Source organism: Squalius cephalus, assembly GCF_949319135.1.
Source record: "Squalius cephalus genome assembly, chromosome: 2".
In the NCBI taxonomy this organism is placed as follows: Eukaryota; Metazoa; Chordata; class Actinopteri; order Cypriniformes; family Leuciscidae; genus Squalius; species Squalius cephalus.
Window position 1 is genome coordinate 34,365,174 of NC_137123.1, and position 24,137 is coordinate 34,389,310.

The following is a 24,137-nucleotide window of genomic DNA, read 5'->3' on the forward strand; positions in this document are numbered from 1 at the left end:
TTCGTCTTCCCAAAAATCAGTAAGATTATTTTATATTATGCAGTTTTGTCTTCCATGCAGTACCAAGGTGCTGAAGTGGAATCACTCAGTTGTTTGAAAATGAAACTGATGCACTGTCACAAAGTCACAGTAAAGCTGAAACTTCTTGAGTCGTTTTGTACAGAACAAGCTGAGCATAATCAACAAAATGATGGCTTCCCCTCTACAACTATGACAGACATGAAATTAGCAAGCAAGAGTGTCCAAGGAAAGTTGAAGTTGTATCAGTTTGTTAGTTTGGTGCTGTGGTCCCGCTTGGGTGGGGCTGGAGGCGGCCCTCTCCGTAGCGTTGCATAGCCTGAGATATTCCCGGACATGAAGCCACTCCCACTGTGCCTCTGTTGGTCATGCAGAACTTCAGGGGGAGGTGGTGGCAAAGCCATGTCATCCATTGTGGCCACAGGGTCCACTTTGTCTCCCAAGACTCGTGAAGACTTGCGTTTCAGTGTCTTGTTAAGGTCCTCCAAGAAGTTGGGTTGCGTGGTGCCTTTGGGAGAAGATGGCAGAATAGGGCCCCCTTGTATGGAAGGTGGTGAGAGCGGTGGAGACCCTCTAATAGTGTTGTTACAACGAAGTGATGCTGGAGGTTGCGACTTCTTCAGAGAACTCTTGCCCCAGGCAGGCTGGGGCTGGGGATTGACCACAGCTATTTTTGGAGACACACCATTTGGATCACCTGGAAGGGGCGGTGGTGGAGGGAGGTCAGACTCCAGTGGGGGAGGAGGGAAGAATTCATTCTCTGGGGGTGGAGGGGATGGGAAGTCTGCAGTTGATTGGCGGTTCTGATTAAATTTGTTCTGCAAAGCCAAAGGAAGATTTGCCAGATTGAGCTTCCCTGGTTTGGGGGGTGCACGTGGACCTGTAGAAAACTCTTTGGAGGGTGAGATGCTGGAGGTTGATGTTGATGAAGAAGCAGAACTAGGGTTAAACTTGCTCACCAAGTTTCTGCAGGACTCCTGGTACTGGTTGCGTTGAGGAGTCGGTGGAGGTTTCTTCACACCTGCAGCTGAGCTAGAGGGGGACTTTCTGATAGGAGAGCCTGACATCAGAGGAGGAGGAGGAGGAGGGGGAGGAGGAGGGGGAGGGGGAGGAGGAGGAGGGGTAGGGCCTGACATCGGAGGGGGAGGAGGGGTAGGGCCTGACATCGGAGGAGGAGGAGGAGGAGGAGGAGGGGGAGGAGGGGTAGGGCCTGACATCGGAGGAGGAGGAGGAGGAGGAGGAGGAGGAGGAGGGGGAGGAGGGGTAGGGCCTGACATCGGAGGAGGGGGAGGAGGGGTAGGGCCTGACATCAGAAAATGAGGAGGGGTAGGGCCTGACATCAGAAGAGGAGGAGGAGGAGGAGGAGGGGGAGGGCCTGACATCAGAGGCGGAGGAGGGGGAGGAGGAGGGGTAGGGCCTGACATTGGAGGAGGAGGAGGGGGTGGAGGAGGGGTGGGACCTGGAGGAGGAGGAGGAGGTGGTGGTGGAGAAGGAAAAGCAAGGGTACTCTCTGGTGGAGGTGGTGGAAACTCAGGTGACCGCTGTTGCTGCTGGGCTTGACCTACAGGCTGCCATTTTGGTTTAGCCTTTACTGCAGGTGGGGACTGTGGAGCTTTGTGGGTCTCCGCTTGATTGGCCACAGCAGGAGATGCAACAGGAAACTGGCTAGCAAGCTGCTTAACCAGGGATGGCACTGATGAGGTTTGACTGGCGAGGGGCAGTGTCTTGGAGATGCTGTGCTGCTTGGGTAGTGTTGGTGGGGGTTGGTTCTTCAATGGAGGTGGAGGAGGAGGGGGAGGTGGTGGTGGCGGCGCTGGAACTTGAGGTGATGGAGCTACTGGGGATACTGGAAAAATGCCATGGGAAGTTTTGGGTGCTGTTTGGGGTAGAAATCCACCAGTGAAAGTTTTTGGTAAAACTGCTGGTTGAATTGGCAGCTGTGTTGGGCATGGTGGAGGTGGTGGATTTGGAGCTGGAACAACATGCTGTTGAGGAGGGAGAATAGGTGCAGGTGGTGGGGGAAAAGGGGTCTGATTGGCTGGGGGCAATATGTCCTGGGTTACATTGGAAAATTTCTGGGCAAGAACCTGCTTGAGTCCATTGGTTTTGAAAGGTGCCTGGACTGTAGAAAGTGGTGGAGGAGGGGGAAGGCCATTAGCCTGGAGAGGGGGTGGAGGAGGTGGTAAAGGGTGTGATTGGATTGGCACTATGGGTGGAGGAGGTGGTAATGGTTGTGACTGCATGGGCATTATGAGAGGAGGAGGTGGTAGAGGCTGTGACTGCGTAGGTTTTATGAGAGGAGGAGGTGGTAGAGGCTGTGAGTGCGTAGGTTTTATGAGAGGAGGAGGTGGTAGAGGCTGTGACTCCATGGGCATTATTGGAGAAGGAGGTCGTGGTGGTGAGGGAGGCAGAGGGGAGGACTGTACAACTGCTGCTGGGGCTGGTGGACCAAGCTTCAAAACAGCCATGGCTGATCCTGGCGGAGGCATTGGGGCAGGTGGAGGTGGAGGAGGAGGAGGTGGGAAGTTTGCCCCTGGTGGAATATTGTTTGATTGTGGTTTGGATACCGGAGAGACTGGTGGCACTTGGTGCTGGATTTGAGGCTGAGGTTTGTGGTGACTTATAGCCTGAGAAGCATTCTGCAGGCGAGTGATAGTACTGTATTTGGCAAACATGGTAGGAGTAGCATGGTGGGGGATACTGGAAATAGGAGGTGGTGGGGGAGGTGGTGGAGGAGGAGGAGGAGGTGGCGGGGCTGGAGTTGCTTGGGTTGGTGCCTGTGTTGGAGCTTGGTGGACACTTCCACGTGACTGTGGAACTGAATGTGCATTTGGCTGTTGCTGTAGGTGTGGATGCTGCTGTTGGGGCACATGATGAGAAGAATGGGTGCTATGGCTTGAATGGGTAGAACGGATTGATTCTGGTCTTGCCTGAACCAAAAAAAAAAACAAAAACAAACAAACAAAAAAACCAAAAACAACAAATAAACAAAAATCAATAATGTGTTATTTCTTATTTGTATATCTTATATTTGTATATCTCCCTATTCAAATACACTTCATTCAGGTCATCAGATCATTAGTATAGAGTAGACTCTAAAATTTGAAATGGGTGTCATAAAAATTAGGCATTTGAAATGTCAAGGTAGCACTGGCACACAAGAATAGTCACCCAAAAATGAAGATTTCACTACATATTTCAGCACCTAATTTCATGTCGTTACAAACCTGAATTACTTTTTCTTCCTTGGAACACAAATGGAGAAATTTAGATTCTTCATGCAGTTAAAAATAATGAGGACTAAAGATATGAAGATTCAATAATGACCATAAGAGTGGTCCATACAACTTGAACTATATTCCAATTCTTCTTAACACTAGAACGGCCATGGCGGTCATTTTGACCGTTTTGAATTTTATATCTGCAATAACTTTGTTGAAAAAATAAATACAATCCTGCGGGTACCTGACTTTTCCTAAAAGTGTCTGTATTTTCATTTAAAATGTTTTTCATATAAATTACACATAAGGCAAAAAAATAAATGAACATATTTACCTATTTCGGCCATAGACGGTCATATTGACCGCACGGAATTTCGCGGTATTATTATAGGCTAAACCAATATACACAACAATAAAATGTGGTTAAAAATACACTAAACATATTCAACAACAAATCATTTAAATGTAATGATATTCAGAACAGAACAAGAATGAAAAAAATAACTATAAACAAGCCAAAATGAAATGCGTTATAAGCGAAAGTGAAAGTAAGCGGCGTTATAGGCTCACGTAACTCTCTAATTAGAATCAAAATGTTTCAACATTTGCGATGTATTTGGATTTTAAACTATTTCTTTATTATAGGCTTTGTACTTCACTCACGATCCAATATCGACGGAAAAAATCATCCTCTTCACATGCGCAAAATGGTACGAATTGTAGGTATAGCCTACTATAGGCTACAAACAGAGCAGTGGAATTTTTATATGTTAGGTTGACTATTTCATTATTATATTTTATTGTGGCTATAATGAACAGGCTGCAATGTCAAGATGCAATAGCTACTGGAATATGGTTGGTGTGTGTGTGTGTGTCGGCGGGTGCGGACGCGGACGCGATCGAACTGTGTAAACAAATATGGGCTACTCCGTCATTTTGTTCAGGACATCTACGGATATTATTTATTTATAAATGTATAATTAAACTTGTTTAAATGTACAGTTTGGTGTTGTTTTGTTTTTTAAAGACATATTAACACAATAAATGCATTAATCTCTCAATTGGGTATTTATCATTAAAGATATAGAGTTTGGAATATAGCGGTCAAAATGACTGCTTGCGGCAGTTCTAGTAGTTATGGAATTCTGGCACTTCTAGTGTTAAGCCACACAGTAGCACTCTTTGAAAAAAACAGAATTTAAGATTCGTTAAGGGTTTGATATCATTGAATACATAATTGCATCAATTATTACATAATTTATTGCAACTGCATGGAGAAAAGTGACCAGCACAGTCTACAGAATCCTTTTGTGTTCCACAAAAGAAAGGAAGTCACACATTGTGTTCCACAAAAGAAAGGAAGTCACACAAGTTTAGGACATGAAGGTGAGCAAATGATGATGGAATTTTCACCTTTGTGTAAACTTTTCCATGAAATAATTGGTTCATCTTAGTGTTTTATAAATAGATTAATTGAAGAAAGTGGCAGGTAAAGAGCAAAGGTGTGTCTCTCCAGAACAAAATGAGAAAGAAGAACTCACCTTTGTGCTCTCCTCTATCTGAGTCCCTCTCTTCCAGGCCTCAGAGAAGATTGAACTGACCACACTCTGGGAGCGGGCATGGGAGGATGAAGTGCCATCGGACATACCACTGTCTGTTTGGCTAGAGTGGTTTGACTGTGACTCTTTAAGCACAAACAGATTAAACATTAACAATAACCCATACACTTACAGTAATGCAAGTCAGTATTATTCAAGGAAATGCTCCAGAACTGCCAATGCTTATATTTCTAGAAATTACAGTAGAAAAACATGCAAAAACAAACAAACATGTTTTTATAAAGGAGCAGTCAGTAGCCTGGTTTCCATTACAGAATTGCGCTGATATCTTCTAAATGTCTATTTTTTTCCCCTCTGCCGATAAGTCATTCCAAACATCATGGCAACGTATGTTGGTAAGGGTAAAGGTTTACGTATATTGCAGCCACCGCACTAGTCGTATTTTAATCGAAGGAGACGTAGGTGTGTTATCCACGCATTAATGGCAAGCAAAGCCCCTTAAGCCCGGGACACACCAAGCCAACGGACGGCCGTCGGCTAGTTTTTGTGCGTTGACCGACTAAGTTTTCTCAGTGTGTTCCGGACGGTTCCGCACAGTCGGCTGAAAACAGAGAACAGTCTCTGGGTGTTTCTCACTTCTATCTGCTTCAAGGTCTTGATAAACTGTGGCATTTCTTTTGTTGTTTAGAATCCAGTTTTCCGTAATTCTTTTGTCGTTTATGAGTTTAATAAAGAACTCTGTCTCATCTTCTGTCCAAGCATACCATGCCTTCTTTAAAGAATGATAAAAACTGTTTCCATTGCAGTTTTGCGAAATATTGTTTTTTCAAATTGCCTGAAAAACCACCTCATGTGAGCATAAAACGTATTATAAAACGCGATATATGAGAGTTTTTGCGAAATTGACGTGTTTCCATTGGGCGTATTTTCAATTCGCAATTTAATTTGCGCAATGTGAAGGGCAATGGAAAATGCAGCTAGTGATTACAGTAGGTCTAAGTTACTCACCAGGTATACTGACTGAGCTTGTTCCTGACTTGATGCTGGTGCTGGAGAGTGAAGACCAGTCATAGGCAGCTTCTGTGCGCTTCATAGCTTCCTGGTAGTTCACATACAATTGCTTCCCATACTGTGCATAAAACACAATGTGCAGAGATTAGGCTTAAGAAATTTCCAATGAAAGCTCTGGCAATAAGTTATTTTTCAAATACAGAAGAATGTTATTTGTATGAATAATTTGGCATATTAACTTGTACTAGAAGAGCTTGTTGAGAGGCCATAGGTTTTTATTAATTCCATTAATTAATTAATTAAACAGAGGACAGGAAAAGCCATGGGATTACCTTAGCAATACGAATCCCATTGACCCATTGGTGTAGAGTTCTGACATCATCACAGCACAGGTATTTGATATATTGTGACTTCTTCTGGATCTGAGGGTGCTGTGGGCACAATCAACAATGTTACCAAGACAATGAAGAGGACAATGGTTCAAGAAAATTTCTTTGGCTTGCTAATACTTATTAACCACTAGAGGGCAGCAACAAGGGTTTATGGCCTGGTGGATCACTGAGGCCCCCTAGTGGAAGGCTGAAGCAGTTATGTTCATTTTTGAAAACATGAGTTTTTAATAACTAGATAAGACAGTTTGTGAGTGTGTGCCATGTACATTGTAGAGCAGCCTTATTTTACTCATAAATTGAAAAACCCCATTATAAAACCCCATAGGAAAATCTCGAAAGAACCAGCAGTGAATTTTGGTGTGTTCAAGTCATCTCGTAAAGATAGTATTTACGAGTTGCACATGAACGCCACCACAATGTCGTAAAAATATGAGTGGGAAGCTCGGGATTTTCTTTAAGCCCTGATCTTTACGAGTTGGGGAAGTGTCAGTGAGAAACATGGCGGAACACCACAATACTTAAAAGGTATTTAGCAGTGATATTGTCAGGCTTTGCTATTTACAGCGTATTAAGCTAATTGCCTGCACAGAATATGATGGCATTATAATATAACAATGTAATATGTAATGATAAAGTTTGCAGTGGTTCATAAATTAATTAAAAACACAAAAAAGCAAAGCACACCTGATGCACAGGTTTGCCTTGATTTGTTTGCCTAATTCTTTGTTCTTCATTTTCTAGAACTAGAGTTTGAGAACCTTGCTGTATTTTTGTGTAATTAATTAAGAGAAAGTACACTGCCATCTTACTCCAACGAAAGTGACTTGAGCACACCTGCCATCGTTCCCACCTCGTAAGTACGAACTTCTCAGGAGGACTTGTCTTGAACGCACCATTAGACTTCAGGGATCTGACATCAGACCTACACCACTCTATTACCAAATGTTTGAGTACAGAGTTGTTTCATTAGCAGCTGAGGTTTGTTGAGATGTTGTTGAAATGCGCTACCATTCAAAAGTTTGGAGTCTGTCAGATTTTTTTGTTTTTGAAAGAAGTCGCTTATGCTCACCAAGGCTGCATTTATTTGATAAAAAATACAGTAAAAGCAGTAATACAGTGAAATATTATTACAATTTAAAGCAACTGTTTTCCATTTTTAATAGATTTTTAAATGTATTCCTGTGATGGCAAAGCAGAATTTTCAGCAGCCATTAACTCTAGTCTTCAGTGTCACCTTCAGAAATCATTCATCTGTAACATTTCTAATGAACATTTCTAATAATTATCACAGTAGAAAAAGGGAGTGCTGTAGGGACGTCAATATGCAGGGTATTAAAATCACTTTTGAACGCATGTTCGCTTTTCAATTTCAGTTTCTGATTAATAGAAAGTTCAAAAGAACAGCATTTATTTGAAACAGAAAACTTTTGTAACAATATACTGTACATGTTTTTATTGTCAAGTCTGGTCAATTCAATGCATCCCTGCTGAATAAATTATATGAAAATTATAATGAAATTATATAATAAATAATAATAATAGTAAATAAAATATTGCACTACTTTTTAAAAGTTTGGGATCAATATGATCCAGTTTTGGAAAAGGTAACAAACAAGAGCACATCCATTTAAACAGGCTTAAGGATAACAAGCCATAACATCACATCACATCACATCACATCACATCTCTCACACACACACACACACACACACACACACACACACACACACACACACACACACACACACACACACACACACACACACACACACACACACACACACACACACACACACACACACACACACACACACACACACACACACACACACACACACACACACACACACACACACACACACACACACACACACACACACACACACACACACACACACACACACACACACACACACACACACACACACACACACACACCCACACCTTGAGGGCCAGGCAGTAGTCAGTGGGGGCCTTGTACTTGCTTCGGTAGTCCTGACCATAATAAACATTAACATGGTCCAACTGCAGGAAGCACACCAAATCCCTGGAAGCCTACAGCGTTCAAAATAAACATTAATATTGTTTTATATTTATTACCATCTGTTGTTAATTTGGACAGTTTATTCTGTATAGCTTACAGTGAAGGATATTGAGATGATAAAAGCAAATATTTAGAAATATAATACTATAAACTGCATATACAATAAAGCAGAAATAAATATCCAGGGACAAATCTTAACTGGCATGTCGTTAACTGTCACAGAATTTGATACTAACACAAAACCCATGTTTCATTTGTATGCTTGTAACAGACGTGATCAAATAATGAGTAACTAACGTTTTCAACTTAAAATTATATAACAAAATAAGACATAGGGGTTGATGTCAAAGTGGATGACAAACAGCATATGGTTTGTGTAGAGTATCCTCAGTAAATCCATAAACAGGAAATTCCACTCAAGAGTTCATTAGGTTCTATGTCCATTTAAAGAGAACATGACACCAAATCATATGATAAAACAAAAATAAACACACACAATAACACTGACCTTGGCTTTGCCCTTTGGCACGAAATAGATGCCAGATGCCCTCAGCAGAAAGTAGCGCTTCTTCCAAGACTTTTTACCATCCTCCTTCAACCACAGCACTCCCTCAATTTCAGGAACAGACACTGAGCTTCCACAAAAACATTCCTTCAAGACATACAGATACAAAAACATCATTAAGCATTATAAAAAATATGTTATCTTGACAGATGTAGACAGATATAAACTCTGTCAGCCATCACAATTATCACTTCCAAATTAACATCACAGTGATGAAGGGTCACATTCACTAACTGCGTGTGTATGTATTTATTTGCATGTTAAACAAGGAACAATATTAAAATCTGATGTTTTGTACAAAGCAGTTGCATTATAACTACATTTTTAGCCATATCACTATGTAGTTGTATTATAATGTATGTTTCACCTCTAGCAGTGCCTCCTTGTTTCTGTCTGCCATCTCAGAGGTCTCCTTCCTCCCAAGTAAATAGTTCTTAGAAACACAACATGCAACAAGTGAATAAAAAAGCTCCAGTACACACACACACACACACACACACACACACACACACACACACACACACACAAATCATAACTCATTACTATTACTTTAAGCCTAACTTTATGTAAAAATGTGAGCATATACACTATTGTTCAAAAGTCTAGAGTTGGTAAGAGTTATTTATGTTTTAGAAAGAATGCCTAATGTTTAATCAGATCCCCCATCCCCCCCCCCCCCCCCCAGCATATATGTAACAAACAATAGAGCTTCACCTGTGGGTTTTTGAAAAGTGCATACTTTTCAATCCGCTCAATAAACATGAGTTTGTTCTGACTGTCTCTGGTCCAGTTGAGCAAGTTCTCCACAAGGTTCTCATGGTCTTCAAAAATTCTCTCTAAAGAAAAGACAGAAAGTAAGAGGGAGTGAGAGTGATAAAGTATATAATAATCTACATATTGTCCCTCAGGTTCACAGGTCATCTAAGCATGTGCAAGCATCCTCACCCATCTGTAGCTCAGGGATGGTCTCGACCAGGGCCCAGTCTGGACTGTAACCGCAGTGAGATTTATCCAGCAGGCTATCCAGCACCTGCCTGACAGTCTGCCTCTCGTCCACCATCATGGTCTTTGAGCTCTCATCCGACATGTGTACACGTATCACCAGCTGATGAAGAAGGTTAAAAGGAAAGCCCAGTTTGGTTAATTCAAGTACATTTAATATTGACTATATTTACACATACATTTTCATGGTAAGCCACATTTCACAGATTATACACTAGAACGAGTCAAACGTTTAGACATACTTGACTGAATTTTTGCTTGTCATGAGTTTAAAAACCTTTTTATCTAAAGGCGCATGTTTAAATGCTTGAATTTAGCGCTGTGGATAAACATATATTATAACTACGTATGAACATATTTACAAAAATAATAATTTTTTAAATGGATGAATTGGATAGGATAGAGGAAGAAACAGCCAGTAAGTGGATTGTAAACATGGCAACTCCATCAATACCGTTTAAAAATCATTCCAGGATGCACCTCATGTTGGTTGGTTTGTTTGATTAAGTTGATTGACAAAATGGCCAGGGTGTATCCCCAAGCTAACTGTAATCTAGACAAAGGATGACTACATTGAATAAACTACAATATAATCAGGTTTTGGCAGGTTATGATCCATAAATTATGTTCCATCACTGCATGCCATGGCCATCAGAGCCCCTTCCCTAGGAGGAGCCTTCAACATTAGCCAAACAAAATTTAAAAGGCCACGGTTTCAACCTCTTCTCACTCCCTAGGCATCTGACAAATTTTACATGGTCAAGACTCTTGTGTACAACTATACGGACTCCAAAAGGGCATGGGAATTTTACCATCATGAAATTTTGTGGTGGGGTATAATTTTATAATATATATATGAATATATTTAAATCCAAATTAATGAATATATTTAAATCCAAGCAGTGACTGATACTCTGACTTCTTTTTGAAGTACTGTAAATTAAGTGATGAGTGAAAAACTTAATTACAAACCCTGAATATAATATAGTTCCGGTTTCTTTTAAATTATTATTTTTTTGGTCACTTTGGAACTTTATAAGAAACATGCTTTACTCTGGTGCTGTCTTTGAATCAGTTTTGACAAATCTTTTTTTTGTAATGTGTACTACATAAATACAGCGTTTGTCACAGTAATCTTCAAAAGATATTCAAGGCATGTATATCATCATAACTATTATAGCTTGTGAAATATTTCTCCAGAGATATAACATGATGGAACACACTTATATCCAATTAAAAAGATCAGACAGATCAAATGTTTCAAATATAATGAAATAAACAAATAATATGCACCTTTGTGCACTTGTTGGGATATTGTATAGAAGGAAAACATAATTAGTACAGTATGTTACAAATATGTAGTTCAAATTGGAATGGTTGACTGCGCAAAGATTTATGAACTGAATTGGAATATGATGTGGATCTTCAGAAATGTGGTTTTAATAAAGACTAACTGGGAACAGAATTGACAACTGGCTTTCATCCATCTCCATTTCACACCCCATTTTCTTTCTTCCAGAGAGTGAGGAACAAAGAGCGGGGAGTGAGAGAAAGTGTTGCATAGGCACATTAACAGACAGCACTGCCAGAGGTCCTGAAAGTCATAAGAATATCAGGGAGTATGAGGCACTTTTCCAAACCTGGTCTCAGCAGAAAACACTGCTAATTTATGCTCTCTTCCCTCTCACACATATGTTCAAACAAACACGCAGACCCACACTATATCACACATCTGGACCTGGCCTGCCTCATTCTTTGACCTCAGCACAAACAATCTATCACTTTGTGCAATGTTTCAATTGAAGGAAATGATTGCGTACAAACTCAGAACCGTAGCAAACTGAAACACATATGTATGCAGGAAACGACAGAATTTCAGCAGAATAATCACAAAATTTCACGTTCAATTTAACCGATTAACCACTTTTTAAAGTGCAAGTGTATATGACTTATGTTTTGACTCAACTGACTTTGCTCAGGTGCTCAACATAAACTACATGCAGTGAAAATGTTTCTTTTTTTCCTTAATTTAATTTTTCTTTCATTACAATTTACATATATTATCAGTTATTTGAGTGAAAATTTGGACTCCACAAGTAGAATTTGAAAATTTCTTATTGACATCCCGCCATTTTTTTCTTTTATTATTGAAAGCATTTTTGACGCAGTCTCATTCTGTATCGGTCTCGCTGCACCATTGCTGCCAGTTTTCTTTTTACACATAATGAATGGAAACAGTCATCTGTCTTGGCTAAAGAGGCCCAATCACTGTACTGTATCTAATTCATTCACTTGGTATTAGTATGTGCCTGGTGGCATTTATTTTGACAGTCCTTTCCTGATGAATGGAGTAATAGGATACATCGTCTCTTACAAATAAACCCAAAACAGTTTACACGACAATAAAAAAAAAATGTAAACGTAATTTGAAGTAAAACCTTCACCGACGGCTATGAAGGACTTGTTTGTGCATCTTCCATTCTAAGCAGACAGAGTCTCTCAGACACATGGGTGACCTATTTTCTACTGTGCATTCGTTCTATGACTTCTCCCGCTAGAGCGTGTGAAGGGCTGCATCATGCAGTACACAGAGGAGGTTTACTGACCCTTGGGGGGGATTCAGAGATTCACAGTGATTTTGACTTACCTTTTTCACCTGGGCCTCTTTAATTTTCTCTAGTGCCACACGGATTTTCTCAGCCTTCGCTTTGGCAGCCTGCTCCTCCTGTGGATGACACAATGACATGTTAACAAAGAAACACTCGCAGAGCATTACTTTCATCCACTACTGAGGTATGAGATCAGACAGGTGGATTTCTGTTTTGCACATATCCTCACTTACCTGCCCTCTCCAACATGCAGTCATCACATCCATTTCTGACCATTTAAAACAATCCTGAAACAATTGCAAAGTCTCTGTATCTGATCAACCAAGGAAGTTACACGATCACTCTGCTCATGTTAACGGTTCCTTAGAGAAACGGCTGCTCATTCATTCAATACCAATTCAAGGAGATACACAGATTCACCGTCGCACCAGCTTGAATGTTTCAGAACTCCATTAACCAATGTTCTCTTCATAAACGGCAGCTATAGCAAGACTATTTGAAAGGCCTGACAGGTACTTCCAGCTGAAGTTTCAGAGCTGCCGTGGGAATGGCCTGATGAAAATAATTTCAATAATCCGAAAAAAAAAAAAAAAAAGTCTACTGCAGCTCAATCTGAAGAAATGAAAACGCTTCCCCTCACATATCTCTACACCCAGAGTACCTTACACACAACTCTACTGCTCAGCATTGGGAGGGGATTGAGACCTCCCCCTCTCTTTCTCTCTGTGAAACAGCTGCATGTCTCTGGTAGCGTGCCCAATCACAGGGTTTAATCCCTCTCACCAGCAGACCAAGCCGCCATCAGCTATAAAAGACCCTCTCGTACCACTTCTCCAATCAGAATGTACATATGTTTCTCAGCGGCCAATCAATTAGGTTAGTTTCTTTGACCTTCTTTCCACTGGCCAATAAAGTTGAGGCCAAATGCAGATGATATTGTTGTCTGATGCTTTTTCTGTGGTTGTGGGAAAACACCCTCCACCGTGGGGATGCGTTACCCCCTTACGTCAACTTTGATTATTATTATGCCTTGCTTTTTCTAACAGAACAGAGATGGGCAGATTAAGAAATACAAAGTCAGAGAGACAAATAAAGATTTCAATATGCAAAGAATATGCAATGGAATGCATATAATGAAGACAGGAGAGAGTGGGGAAGGAAAAAAGGGGGGTATATGTGATCTGAAAGACCAGCTTCTCTTTCTCGAATCATTGTCTACGGCAAATGCATATTTATGATGCAGAGAGAGAGAGAGAGAGAGAGAGAGAGAGAGAGAGAGAGAGAGAGAGAGAGAGAGAATGAACAAAAATGGGAGAGATCTGCAAACAGCCGAGGCTCAGGCTTCGATAAAAAGCATTAAATTCCCTTTGAAGTCTTTTTTCCTTTCTGTTCTCTCTCCGTCTGTGTTTGAGCAGAGAGTCTGTGTCTCAGCAGTCTGCAGTGAGTCCATCCAGAGTGAACAGGAAAGCAAACACTGTTTGAGAGATCTGATGAAATCATGAGGAAACCAGAGTGGGATTTCAAGAACATCTCCGCTACAGTTGTCTAAATGCATAATGCCTTTGTCTATTCTAATGTCATGACAAATATATACAACTTAGATGACAACTTTATTTAAAGAAAAAACTAACCCTAATTAAAAGGACAAACTCATTATTTAATGCCACTTAAAACCGAAAATCAAATTTAAACCGAAAAATTCTGCACTATTTCTAGGTCACTAGAAATTCTAGAGATCACATTTTGCATACTAAGAAACTTCACTTAGAAAATACTAAGAAAATTAATTCAAAATAGCTATTCCTGTAAACATTTCATATACATGTAAACTTTAATATACTTACTATACTACAACAATTACAAGAAATAATGTTGTAATGCAGTACAATGAACTTCAGAAAATAAGAAACCGTATCAATTGGGCCGTTGCACAAGCTTCATGGTTTAACAAAAGCTCACACATCCTTGAAAAATCAAAGTGGCGTCAGATTTAAATTCTTATTATTTAGTAACTCGACATAACAAAATGCTCTTAACCCGCCATTCCCTGCACCAGAAAAAGCATCTACATTGGTATGACAACATGGGAATTTCAATCACATGCATAATATCTATTCTCAAGAATAAATAAAAAAAAGTTAGTCAATACAAAGCCTTTTGTTAGCTAATTAATGTTTAAATGTTAATGTAAAAAATACAAGGCTGTCTATGCTGCATCTACAAACAGATTTATTAAAGCGATAGCTGACCCCAAAAAATTCTGTCAGTACTTACTCACCCTCATTAGTTAAACACCTGTATGATTTTCATTCTTGTATGGAACAAAAAAAAAAAAATATATATATATTTTGAGAAATGTATCAGTTTTGTTCCCAAAAAACTGTTTGGCTACCAGTTTTCTGCAAAATATATTTTGTGTTCTGCAGAAAGAAAGTCATACAGGTGTGGAATGACATAAGGGTGATCGAATTTTCATTTTTTGGGTGAAGTATCCCTTTTAAAATAATACTATTTTATCACAAGGAAAGTAAAACTGTCTGTGATTCAATATATATATTAAGGGACTCACTAGTGTTACTAAACTACTTGTAAAACAAACACCAATTTCACACACAAATTGTGGCATAAAAACAAAATAATAGGTAAATCTGTTTCAGTTTTATATAAGAGCTCCTGAAATGTCCTAAAATGAAATTATGCAAGTGATGAGCAGCCATTTCTTCAGGGAAGCAGTAACAATAAGGCATCCAAACAAACCAACACAAACACAATGTAGCTAGCAAAACCCAGCACCTCTCTACAAAATATCCTGCCAACCACTAACTGTTGTATTTAAGATACACTTTTCTTAAACGAGGAACAAATAATCTTTGTAACTTTATCACTTTACTGTCATGATTCTGCCTTGTCTCTGTATTTCTCTAGTCTTGAGGCAGGATCATGACAGACCCATGTTTTATGTGCAAGCACATGGCCTTGTGTTTGGACCATGTGCTTGTGTTGTCTCGTCACCTCACCCCGCCCCCCTTGTTATCCTTATTTAGTCATTATTGTTTCCCCATTATCACCTGTTGCCCTCATCATTTGTTCCCTATTTAATCCCCTCATGTCTGCTGTCTTGTGTCGGTTCATTGTCAAACATTGTGTGATTCCTACATGAGTGTTATTCACTATCATTGCTAATCATACCTGTGAGTACCTTGTGGAAAGTCTTGTCATTGTGAGAGTATTTATTAGAAGTATTGTTTGTTTATTGTCTAGTCATAGTTTAGTCTTGTCAGCCTAAGATCCCTTGTCCTGTCCATGTTTTGCCCCCTCGTGGGTTTTGTTTTCCTGTTTTTGTACCAATAAACCTAGTGTTCATTGTACACTGTCTGCATTTGGGTTCATCTCCTTGCATCTTCATGACATTTACATTATGAAAAACACAAACTCCTAAACATTCTACCAAGAATCTGTGAGCGCTGACAACTGACCATTAAAACTAGGAAACCTGACTGAAATAAAGTAACAAAATACAATAAAAGCACATAAGCCATGTTTTCTTGTCACAGAAAGGTAATGTAGGGTGTTATTATATAATGTATAAAAACATTATAGACCCTTTGGACAGGATGATCTGATTTCAACTTTAAATGGCACACATATGAAGATGGCAGCAAAGAGAGAAAAGAAAACAGAAGATACAACACTTTAAAACTGAAAGAAGGCAGTGTGGGTGGAGCAAAGTGTCAAGTCTGGCTAGAAGACTGAGGTTAAAAGGCTTTCTGTGGACACATAAACCCAAAACATGCAGAGAAAGGAAAAAAGAACCAAGCGAAAGAAGGTGTCACCTTGGTCAGCAGGTGAGAGGGTTTTCCTGCAATGTTTTTCAGAATCAGAGAGGTCTCCCTGTCCAAATACGAGTGCTTCAGGGTGCAGGGAAAAGACAAACAGAGATTAATCAGTGCAATGATTACTGTGATTTCAAAAATGATAGAAATACATACTTGATTGTGGTAAAGCATAGAAAGTGTGGAAGCACCTGAGCATCGATAATTCAAAATCAGAAAGAGGTGGCATATAAAAATGTGGAGGGAAAACAATATATAAAAGAAAAACTGTCTTGTGTACTTCTTTTAGTCCACAACAAAATATTGTGATCACAGTTCTCTTATGCTGAGAACACACTGTTCCTGAGGTCCTTTTGTAACCAAAAGGATGACATTATGAATCCTGGAATTATCACAGGTGTGCTAAGACCCAGTATTTTGAGAAAGAACATCCTGTGTACACATATCCTTTACCCCAGTCGTACACACACACACACACACACGCACGCACGCACGCACGCACACACTTACAGTCCTTTGATCCACCTCCCCCTCCTGTGAGGTGAAGTCAAGATGCCGTCTGGTAGCTTTACCATTGGCCCTTCGCAGTAAGACATGCTGGGAAAAGGGGTGGGGGAGGTAGTGACATCACATACAGAAAAGGTGCAAACATAAACACATTAATCATGCAAGCAGACAATGCAAAATGATGCATGCACAAGCAAGGGTCAATATATGCCGTTACTCTGGTAAAACATTATGAATGTTAGGGTTTAATACAATCTAATCCACAATATGCTGCATATACTGTTGATTAGAACAGAAAATAATTTTGACTTGTGCCTCAGTTTACAGTATTGGACGTACAATGGAAGTCTATGGGGAAAATTCTATTTTGTTAATGGGATAGGTCACCCAAAAATTTTAATTCTGTCCTCATTTACTCACCCTCATAAGACTTTGTCTTAATTTTGAAAATATTTTAATTTTGATATTTTTTAATATTCTGTTATCATTTTGGTCCATCCACTTAAAGACTACATGGTTTAGCCAAAATCTTCTGAATTGATTTATTGATTTATATAATGAACAAATTAAATTTAGGCTTTTATTCACATGTGACCCTGGATCACAAAACCAGTCACAAGTCGCACAGGTATATTTGTAGCAATAGCCAGCGATACATTGTATGGGTCAAAATCATTGATTTTTCTTTTATGGCAAAAATCATTAGGCTATTAAGTAAAGATCATGTTCCATGAAGATTTTTTGTAAATTTCCTACCGTAAATATATAAAACATTTATTTTTGTAACTGAATGCAGCACAGTTGCGAACATTAATGGACAACTTTAAAGGCGATTTTCTCAATGTTTTGATTTTTTGCACCCTCAGATTCCAGATTTTCAAATAGTTGTATCTCGGCCAAATATTGTCATATCCTAATAAACCATACATCAATGGAAAGCCTATTTATTCAGCTTTCATAAGATATAAAAAACAATTACCCATGTGACTGGTTTTGTGGTCCAGGGTCAGATAAACACTGATCACACATGAAAAATAGTAAACAGAAGCTCAACTGTAAACTTGCTTGACACTTGAGATGGACAAAAATGATGATAGAATACTGTATCGTGAAGGTGAGTAAATGATGACAGAATTGTAATTATTGGGTGAACTATCCCTTTAATGGGCTTGTATTTAACTGTCAGGTTTTCAGAATGATCCTTTTTGTGGTGAGCATTCAGTTCTAGGCAGATTAACTTTTATTTATGCATTAGCAATGCAAATCCTGTGGGTGGGAGTGAGTTTGCTCCATGTTATCAATACTTCGCAGATAGTTACGTCATGTCCCTTCTCTGGTATCCTTGCACATGCTGTGCAAAATATACTAGTTTATGTGGTCATGACAGTTTTGACATTTTAAGCAATTTCACCACATCAGTTTCACTGTTTGACATGTACAATTTAAGTCTTTTGGCATTACTTTAGAAACAGTATGTATTTTAACATTTACTGTGCTGCTCTGCCTAATCAGATAAAACTGTATTTTCATATATTAACTGTAAATGCTTTTTGTTTGTTTTAAAAAAATACTTTCAGATATTATCCATAGTATTTTTATTTATTTATCAAAAATAGTTTTTTTTTAATAGGTTAAAAAACACTTTAATTTTCTCATAATATATGCTGCACATCACCACATTTCTCAAATAATCTAGATCGGTTTGTTCGAAGATTCAGTCAGTCTAAACTTATTCTTTCTGAGAGCTACTCTGCTCTGATTGGTCAGATGGCCAAGTCTGTCGCGATTGGTATACCGCTTGCAGCGCATGGCGGAAAGGAAACGCCCATTACCATATCTGAATTTTAACTCGGGAGGCTTCCTCAGTGCTTATATACACAGCGATACGAACACTGCACTGTATCAATTTCAGCGTGAGTCCTCATCCTTATGAATGAGTGTCTTATGAGTGTCTTCTTGACATGTCAACAACACAAACCAAACTCTTCTAGGCCTCAGCTACATCTAGAGTGCTTGAGGGCGGGTCAAAGTAGACGTTGTTCGTGGGCAGCCAATGAAGACCATAGGCTGGTATTATGCAAATTTGTTAGCTGGATTCGCTGACGACTCGTTTTGGCAGTTCAGAATAAATTCTTGCTTTTAGGAGACAATAACTTTATTTGATGTGCACTTTGATCTTTTAAACTTTGCAGACCTTTTACATTCACAAACAGCTAGCTATATTACACACTGCATGAAAGGTAATATTAAAAAAGAAAAGAAGCAGAATAGGGGCACTATAACTCTGTGGCTTCTCTTTAACAATCCTTAATCCTCTCCTCCATTGTTTTATTCAATACCATGGGTTTTCAATCTTTACAGACCAATGGACCCTGTACCCCATCCCACTCAAGCAACCTAGAGACCCCACATATATACACTTCAATGGACTTCTATATAGAACGCTAGTTGAGTTCTTGGCTCAATTTTTAAGAACCCTTTATGGCGAAAATGTTCTATATAATAATAAATATCTTAATTGTCTTAAATTATGGCATAATACTTTCATGTTTGTATTGAAAGTATTGAAATTTTTAAATAAATTATGCTTACAAGCGGTTTTATAAAAATAAAAACCGAAACCAAAATGAACGATGCCTGACAGAACCTTATTCTAACCTTATTCTTATTCTAAGAGAGAAAAAGATGCTTTTTATACTGTTTATCTTCACTGCAGTAGCTCTTCACAGAGCCTATGGGTCCACAGAACAGTGGTTGAAAACCCTTGTTTCAAATTAATATAGATGACATTACAGAAGCCATCTCATCAGTTGCTCCTACAGAACTTTTTTTAGTGTAAGCATACAGTACAACAACAAAGATGTTACTAAAACAAACACATCATGCATTTAAATGAGTTAGAGTAGAGTAGTCATGTAGCAAAGCAGGTGTTACTGTCACACTGTAATGTGTACAGTGACCATGTACAGCACAATGTCTGTCACGTGATATTTTCATGCAAGACTGCGACGGGAGGATTTGTGCACGCATTCTCTTTCACACGCAGACATGAAATCACATTGTTCCATCTGTGAAACAGCACTAGTTTACATCTAAAACCGCAGTATGCATTTAAAGCTTAGTAAAGTATCAGGGTTTGTACATCCTGGTGCGGATGAGCAATGCTGTGGTTACAAGAGTGGCGTAATAACATCTCTGTTTTATCGGATTTCCTTCCCAGGTTCTGACAGCAGTACTGAAGAACTATAAAAGCTGAGTGTGCGTGCTTTTGAGAAATTGGTTGTATATGAGTGTCTAAGCAGTAAGTGGGCAGCCAAGAGATGACTCAGCTTTAATGATTCCATGGTGAATTCAGTGAAACCTCGATCATCACATTTCCCAAAACCACAATACAGACTTTGCCCTCAACAAAAGAACAAACAACTGCTATGAATAGAACTGTGTGTGTGTCTGGGTCACAGGGAATGTTGACAGTCCAAGTAAAGAGACCTTCTTTGTTCTAAACGGTTTCGTGAACAACAGGATAAACATTTTAAATGGTCAATGACTCTTTGTTTTTTGGTAGCAATTAGACTGACAGGAAGACATTTATTCAAAATAGAATGATGATGAAGACTAATTATTTTCCTGACTGAAGTTGCGCTGACAGGAAAATAATTTTAAATTTAGATATTTTTTTCTCTTAAACGCCCACATATACACTCTAACATCCACATTAAGAAACTCCTAAATAATTACCGGCAACTCTTTGTACTAAACTAAGTATTAAAGTCAACATGAAATCCAAATTGACCCCATTTAGTTTGATGCACTCTTATTTTCAATTAATCATCTGTGTTATTACATGAAAAATATATTAGTCATTGTAAGCTTTAATAAAAAATAAATAAAAACCTTCTGAAATATTTTTCTTTTTAAAATATCAAAAAGCAGTTTTGTTCAAATATTTTTTCTCAAAGAAATATTTCAAAAAGATTATTTTAAACTACTAGAAAACTGAATTCAATCTTTCATTTTAATCTTCAAATGAGACCTTTTCTTTATTATATCATCAGGATAGTTGAATCACTTTGAAATTTGTGACCCTATTTACACAAAAATATCAAAATGAATTTTAGCTCAGAAAACAAAAATTCGAGGTGATTAAAGTCATTGTTGTATAAGTTGCATATTTAATGTATTTTTTAAATAATTAAAGGCACTCAGTTGTTTTATTAGCTAGCCTTAGCATCGCTGTTCTTTGGGTTCTTCAAGTAATGATGTTAGAAGTACTGAATGCACCTAGATCTGAAAATGTAAATGTAATAAAGAAGCATCGACAACATTCATATTGACTTTGTATTTGGAATCTCTAAACTGGAGTTGTGAGATTAGCCTAGGCTACACTGTATGTGGTAAAGGGACTAGGCCCGATTTACACCATTATCCCTGTGCTGACTGACAATGCCTCTCAATCCAATTCTTTTCTGGTGTTGTGCTTCAGATTTAAGCCCCTCACATCTGCTTTCAGTTTTCATCTCACTCTGCTGAAATTTCTCTTATACCTCTGGTCTTCTATGGACACGCTGTCATGTTTACTGTCCAGTCTAAGTGCTAGCTATGAAATAATTCAAAATGAAAAAGAGTGGAAAAAAGATTTAATATCATGTTTGTGTGTGTTACCTCTGTGCTAGTCTGGCTTTGGCTCTGATTCTGTGACTGTGCCTCACTCTCCTGCCCTCGGATATCCAGAGAGTCCATGCTGGATGCCGAGGCAGAGTTGACGCTTGACCTGGAGGAATGACCGATCGAGCGCACTTCCTGGTCGCTGACCGTACCAGCCGATCCTGTACGGCGATGATGCGAGTTAGAAGGCGGGTGTGAGAGAGTGGCAGATGAATATGAGGAGGAGGACAACGAGGAAGATTCAGAAGTCTGCTTTGCTGCCTCGTCCATGCTCAGGGATGCCTTTTCTAGCTGAGCAGTGATGTCATCCAGGGAAAAGTTGGAGGCCAGGGGCCGTGACTGGCCGATGCCACCGCGTACGGTGGAGGCGGGAGAAGCTCGGGTGCTGCTGCTGGTGCTTCCTCCGCTGCTGCCCCCTCCGGTGTGTTTGGTGCTGGCCGAGCGGCCTGTCGGTCTCTGTCTAGATTTGGCGTCTGAGGTCTTGCTCATGGGTTTGCTGAGCTCTTGTTCGATTGAACACAGGTCAGCCATGAGAGCGTCCAGGTCCACCGTCTCACCCTGGTTAATGGCTTCTACATGGATAGATAGAGGACAATTTGGATTCATACATATACTAATGTTCAGACATTTGGGGTTAGTAAGATTTTTGTTGTTGTTTTGAAAGAAATTAATACTTTAATTCAGCAAGGATGTCACAATAAAGAAATGTATAATGTTACAAAAGATTTAGATTTCAATGTTTCCTGAGCACCAAATCAGCGTATTAAAATGATTTCTGAAGGACCATGTGACACAGAAGATTGGAGTTATGATGCTGAACATTTTTAAACTGTAACATTTCACAATATTACAATTTGGCTATATTTTTAATGACATTGTGGTGAGCAGTGTTCAAAACATTTTTTTTTAATCTTACAAACACCAAACATTTGAACAGAACTGAACTATAGCTACAAACATTTAGCTGTTATGATGGTGGTTTTATGATAATCCATGAAAACTGCAGTATGCCGAAACACCACCATATTAGATACACGAGAAGGCATTGTGAGTGATAAAGAATGTTGAGTAAACAGAGGTGGTGTGTGTCTGTGTGTAGTCTAACCATTGATGTTGTACATAGAGAAACGGTAGGAGAAATTGGCAAGGTTTGTTTCCTGTCTGAGAGGAGCTTTTTGCACTTTCTCAGGACGCCCATCATCCAAACTCTAACATTAGAGAGAAAGAGAGGGGGCGGGGGGATTAGGTAAGAAGAGACAGCTAAATCATGAATATAATCATCAATACAATACATCCATACATTAAAATAAATGAAAATAAAGTATCTGAATTTAAGGCTGTCAATTTATTAAGAATTGTAATAGAATACTAAATTCTGGTCAAAAATTTATTTGATGTTATAACCACTATCACTTTGAGGGGATGAATTTAAATCTTGTTTCATCTTATTTTGATGCTTGTTATGTCTTATTTTAAATCATTTTAATTCATCTTCAGGCCCCCTTGAAAGTCTACTCTGCTGAGGTCCCCTAGTTGAATAAAAAAAACCACTCCATTAAAGGACAAGTTCGGTATTTTACACTTAAAGCCCTGTTTACAGATCATTTCTGATGAAATAGAACGGTTAAGATTAAAATTTGGACACATGCTGCTGTCCCGAGAATTTTAGGTTTATTTCGCTTTCCCCAAAACCTCCAGAATGGGTGTATAGGTGCACTGGAACAATCCTTCATAAAACGCATTAAACTTTCGTTTACAAAGACGTGAAACTCACCGAGTGGTCAGGGGTGTCCACTGATATGCTCACACAAAAATCGCTGCAAAAGATGCTTTCCAACAGGTTTTATCGTAGTTTTTGTCCAACTCCATTGACTTGCATTGGATGTGCTGTGTGAGGTACGGTATTACTCCGCCGCTTCTTCTTCTTCTGTGTATTCAGTGAAATGCCAGCGGTTTGCTTGCAATTGGGAAAGGTGCATTATCGCCACCAACTGGGCTGGAGTGTTTATTATTCAAGCTCTCAACAGAAGAATCTACGGGTGTGAGACGTTTGGAAAAATAGGTCCACAGTTTTACAACGAATGGTAAAACACCTGTTGGAAAGCATCTTTTGCAGCGATTTTTGTGTGAGCATATCAGTGAACACCCCTGACCACTCGGTGAGTTTCACGTCTTTGTAAACGAAAGTTGAATGCGTTTTATGAAGGATTGTTCGAGTGCACCTATAAGTTACACCCATTCTGGAGGTTTTGGGGAAAGCGAAATAAACCTAAAATTCTCGGGACAGCAGCATGTGTCCAAATTTTAATCTTAACCGTTCTATTTCACCAGAAACGATCTGTAAACAGGGCTTTAAGTGTAAAATACCGAACTTACCCTTTAAATGACAGGAAAAGTAATCTAAATGTAAAAATAGGGGAAATGAGCATGTACAAATAAATATCCAATATTGACCTAATTAATTACATTAATCAAATAAATTGCATATATAAATATTTTCAGAGAAAAGCCCACAAAGTGAAGATACTACATCATATTAAAGATATAATACATCACAATGTCACATTGAATGTGAGAGTGTCACCTGTGTGAGTTTGTCCAGTTCTCCCAACCAGGCGCCAAACATCTTGTCCAGATCCTGATCCTCCTTATCGCTGTCTTCTTCAGCAGCATGATCCAGCTCATCATCTGATACCTGCTCCATATCTGCT

At 39.1% G+C, this 24,137-nt stretch overlaps 1 protein-coding gene across 1 annotated transcript in view; it reads right to left on the reverse strand.

Moving 5' to 3' along the window:
- Positions 1–23: 23 nt before the first annotated feature.
- raph1b (Ras association (RalGDS/AF-6) and pleckstrin homology domains 1b) overlaps positions 24–24,137 on the reverse strand; it is a 77,433-nt gene continuing 53,319 nt past the window's right edge. The window contains exons 3-18 of the mRNA XM_079852058.1: positions 24,011–24,135; positions 22,532–22,634; positions 21,424–21,998; positions 16,765–16,851; positions 16,255–16,329; positions 12,460–12,537; positions 9,756–9,915; positions 9,525–9,646; positions 9,178–9,243; positions 8,754–8,897; positions 8,146–8,256; positions 6,142–6,240; positions 5,807–5,927; positions 4,781–4,923; positions 1,478–2,948; positions 24–1,177 (exon numbers count right to left, since the gene is read on the reverse strand). Coding sequence (XP_079708184.1) covers positions 264–1,177; positions 1,478–2,948; positions 4,781–4,923; positions 5,807–5,927; positions 6,142–6,240; positions 8,146–8,256; positions 8,754–8,897; positions 9,178–9,243; positions 9,525–9,646; positions 9,756–9,915; positions 12,460–12,537; positions 16,255–16,329; positions 16,765–16,851; positions 21,424–21,998; positions 22,532–22,634; positions 24,011–24,130 — 4,389 coding nt within the window. The 5' untranslated portion in view covers positions 24,131–24,135 and the 3' untranslated portion in view covers positions 24–263. The remainder of the gene's footprint in view (positions 1,178–1,477; positions 2,949–4,780; positions 4,924–5,806; positions 5,928–6,141; positions 6,241–8,145; positions 8,257–8,753; positions 8,898–9,177; positions 9,244–9,524; positions 9,647–9,755; positions 9,916–12,459; positions 12,538–16,254; positions 16,330–16,764; positions 16,852–21,423; positions 21,999–22,531; positions 22,635–24,010; positions 24,136–24,137) is intronic.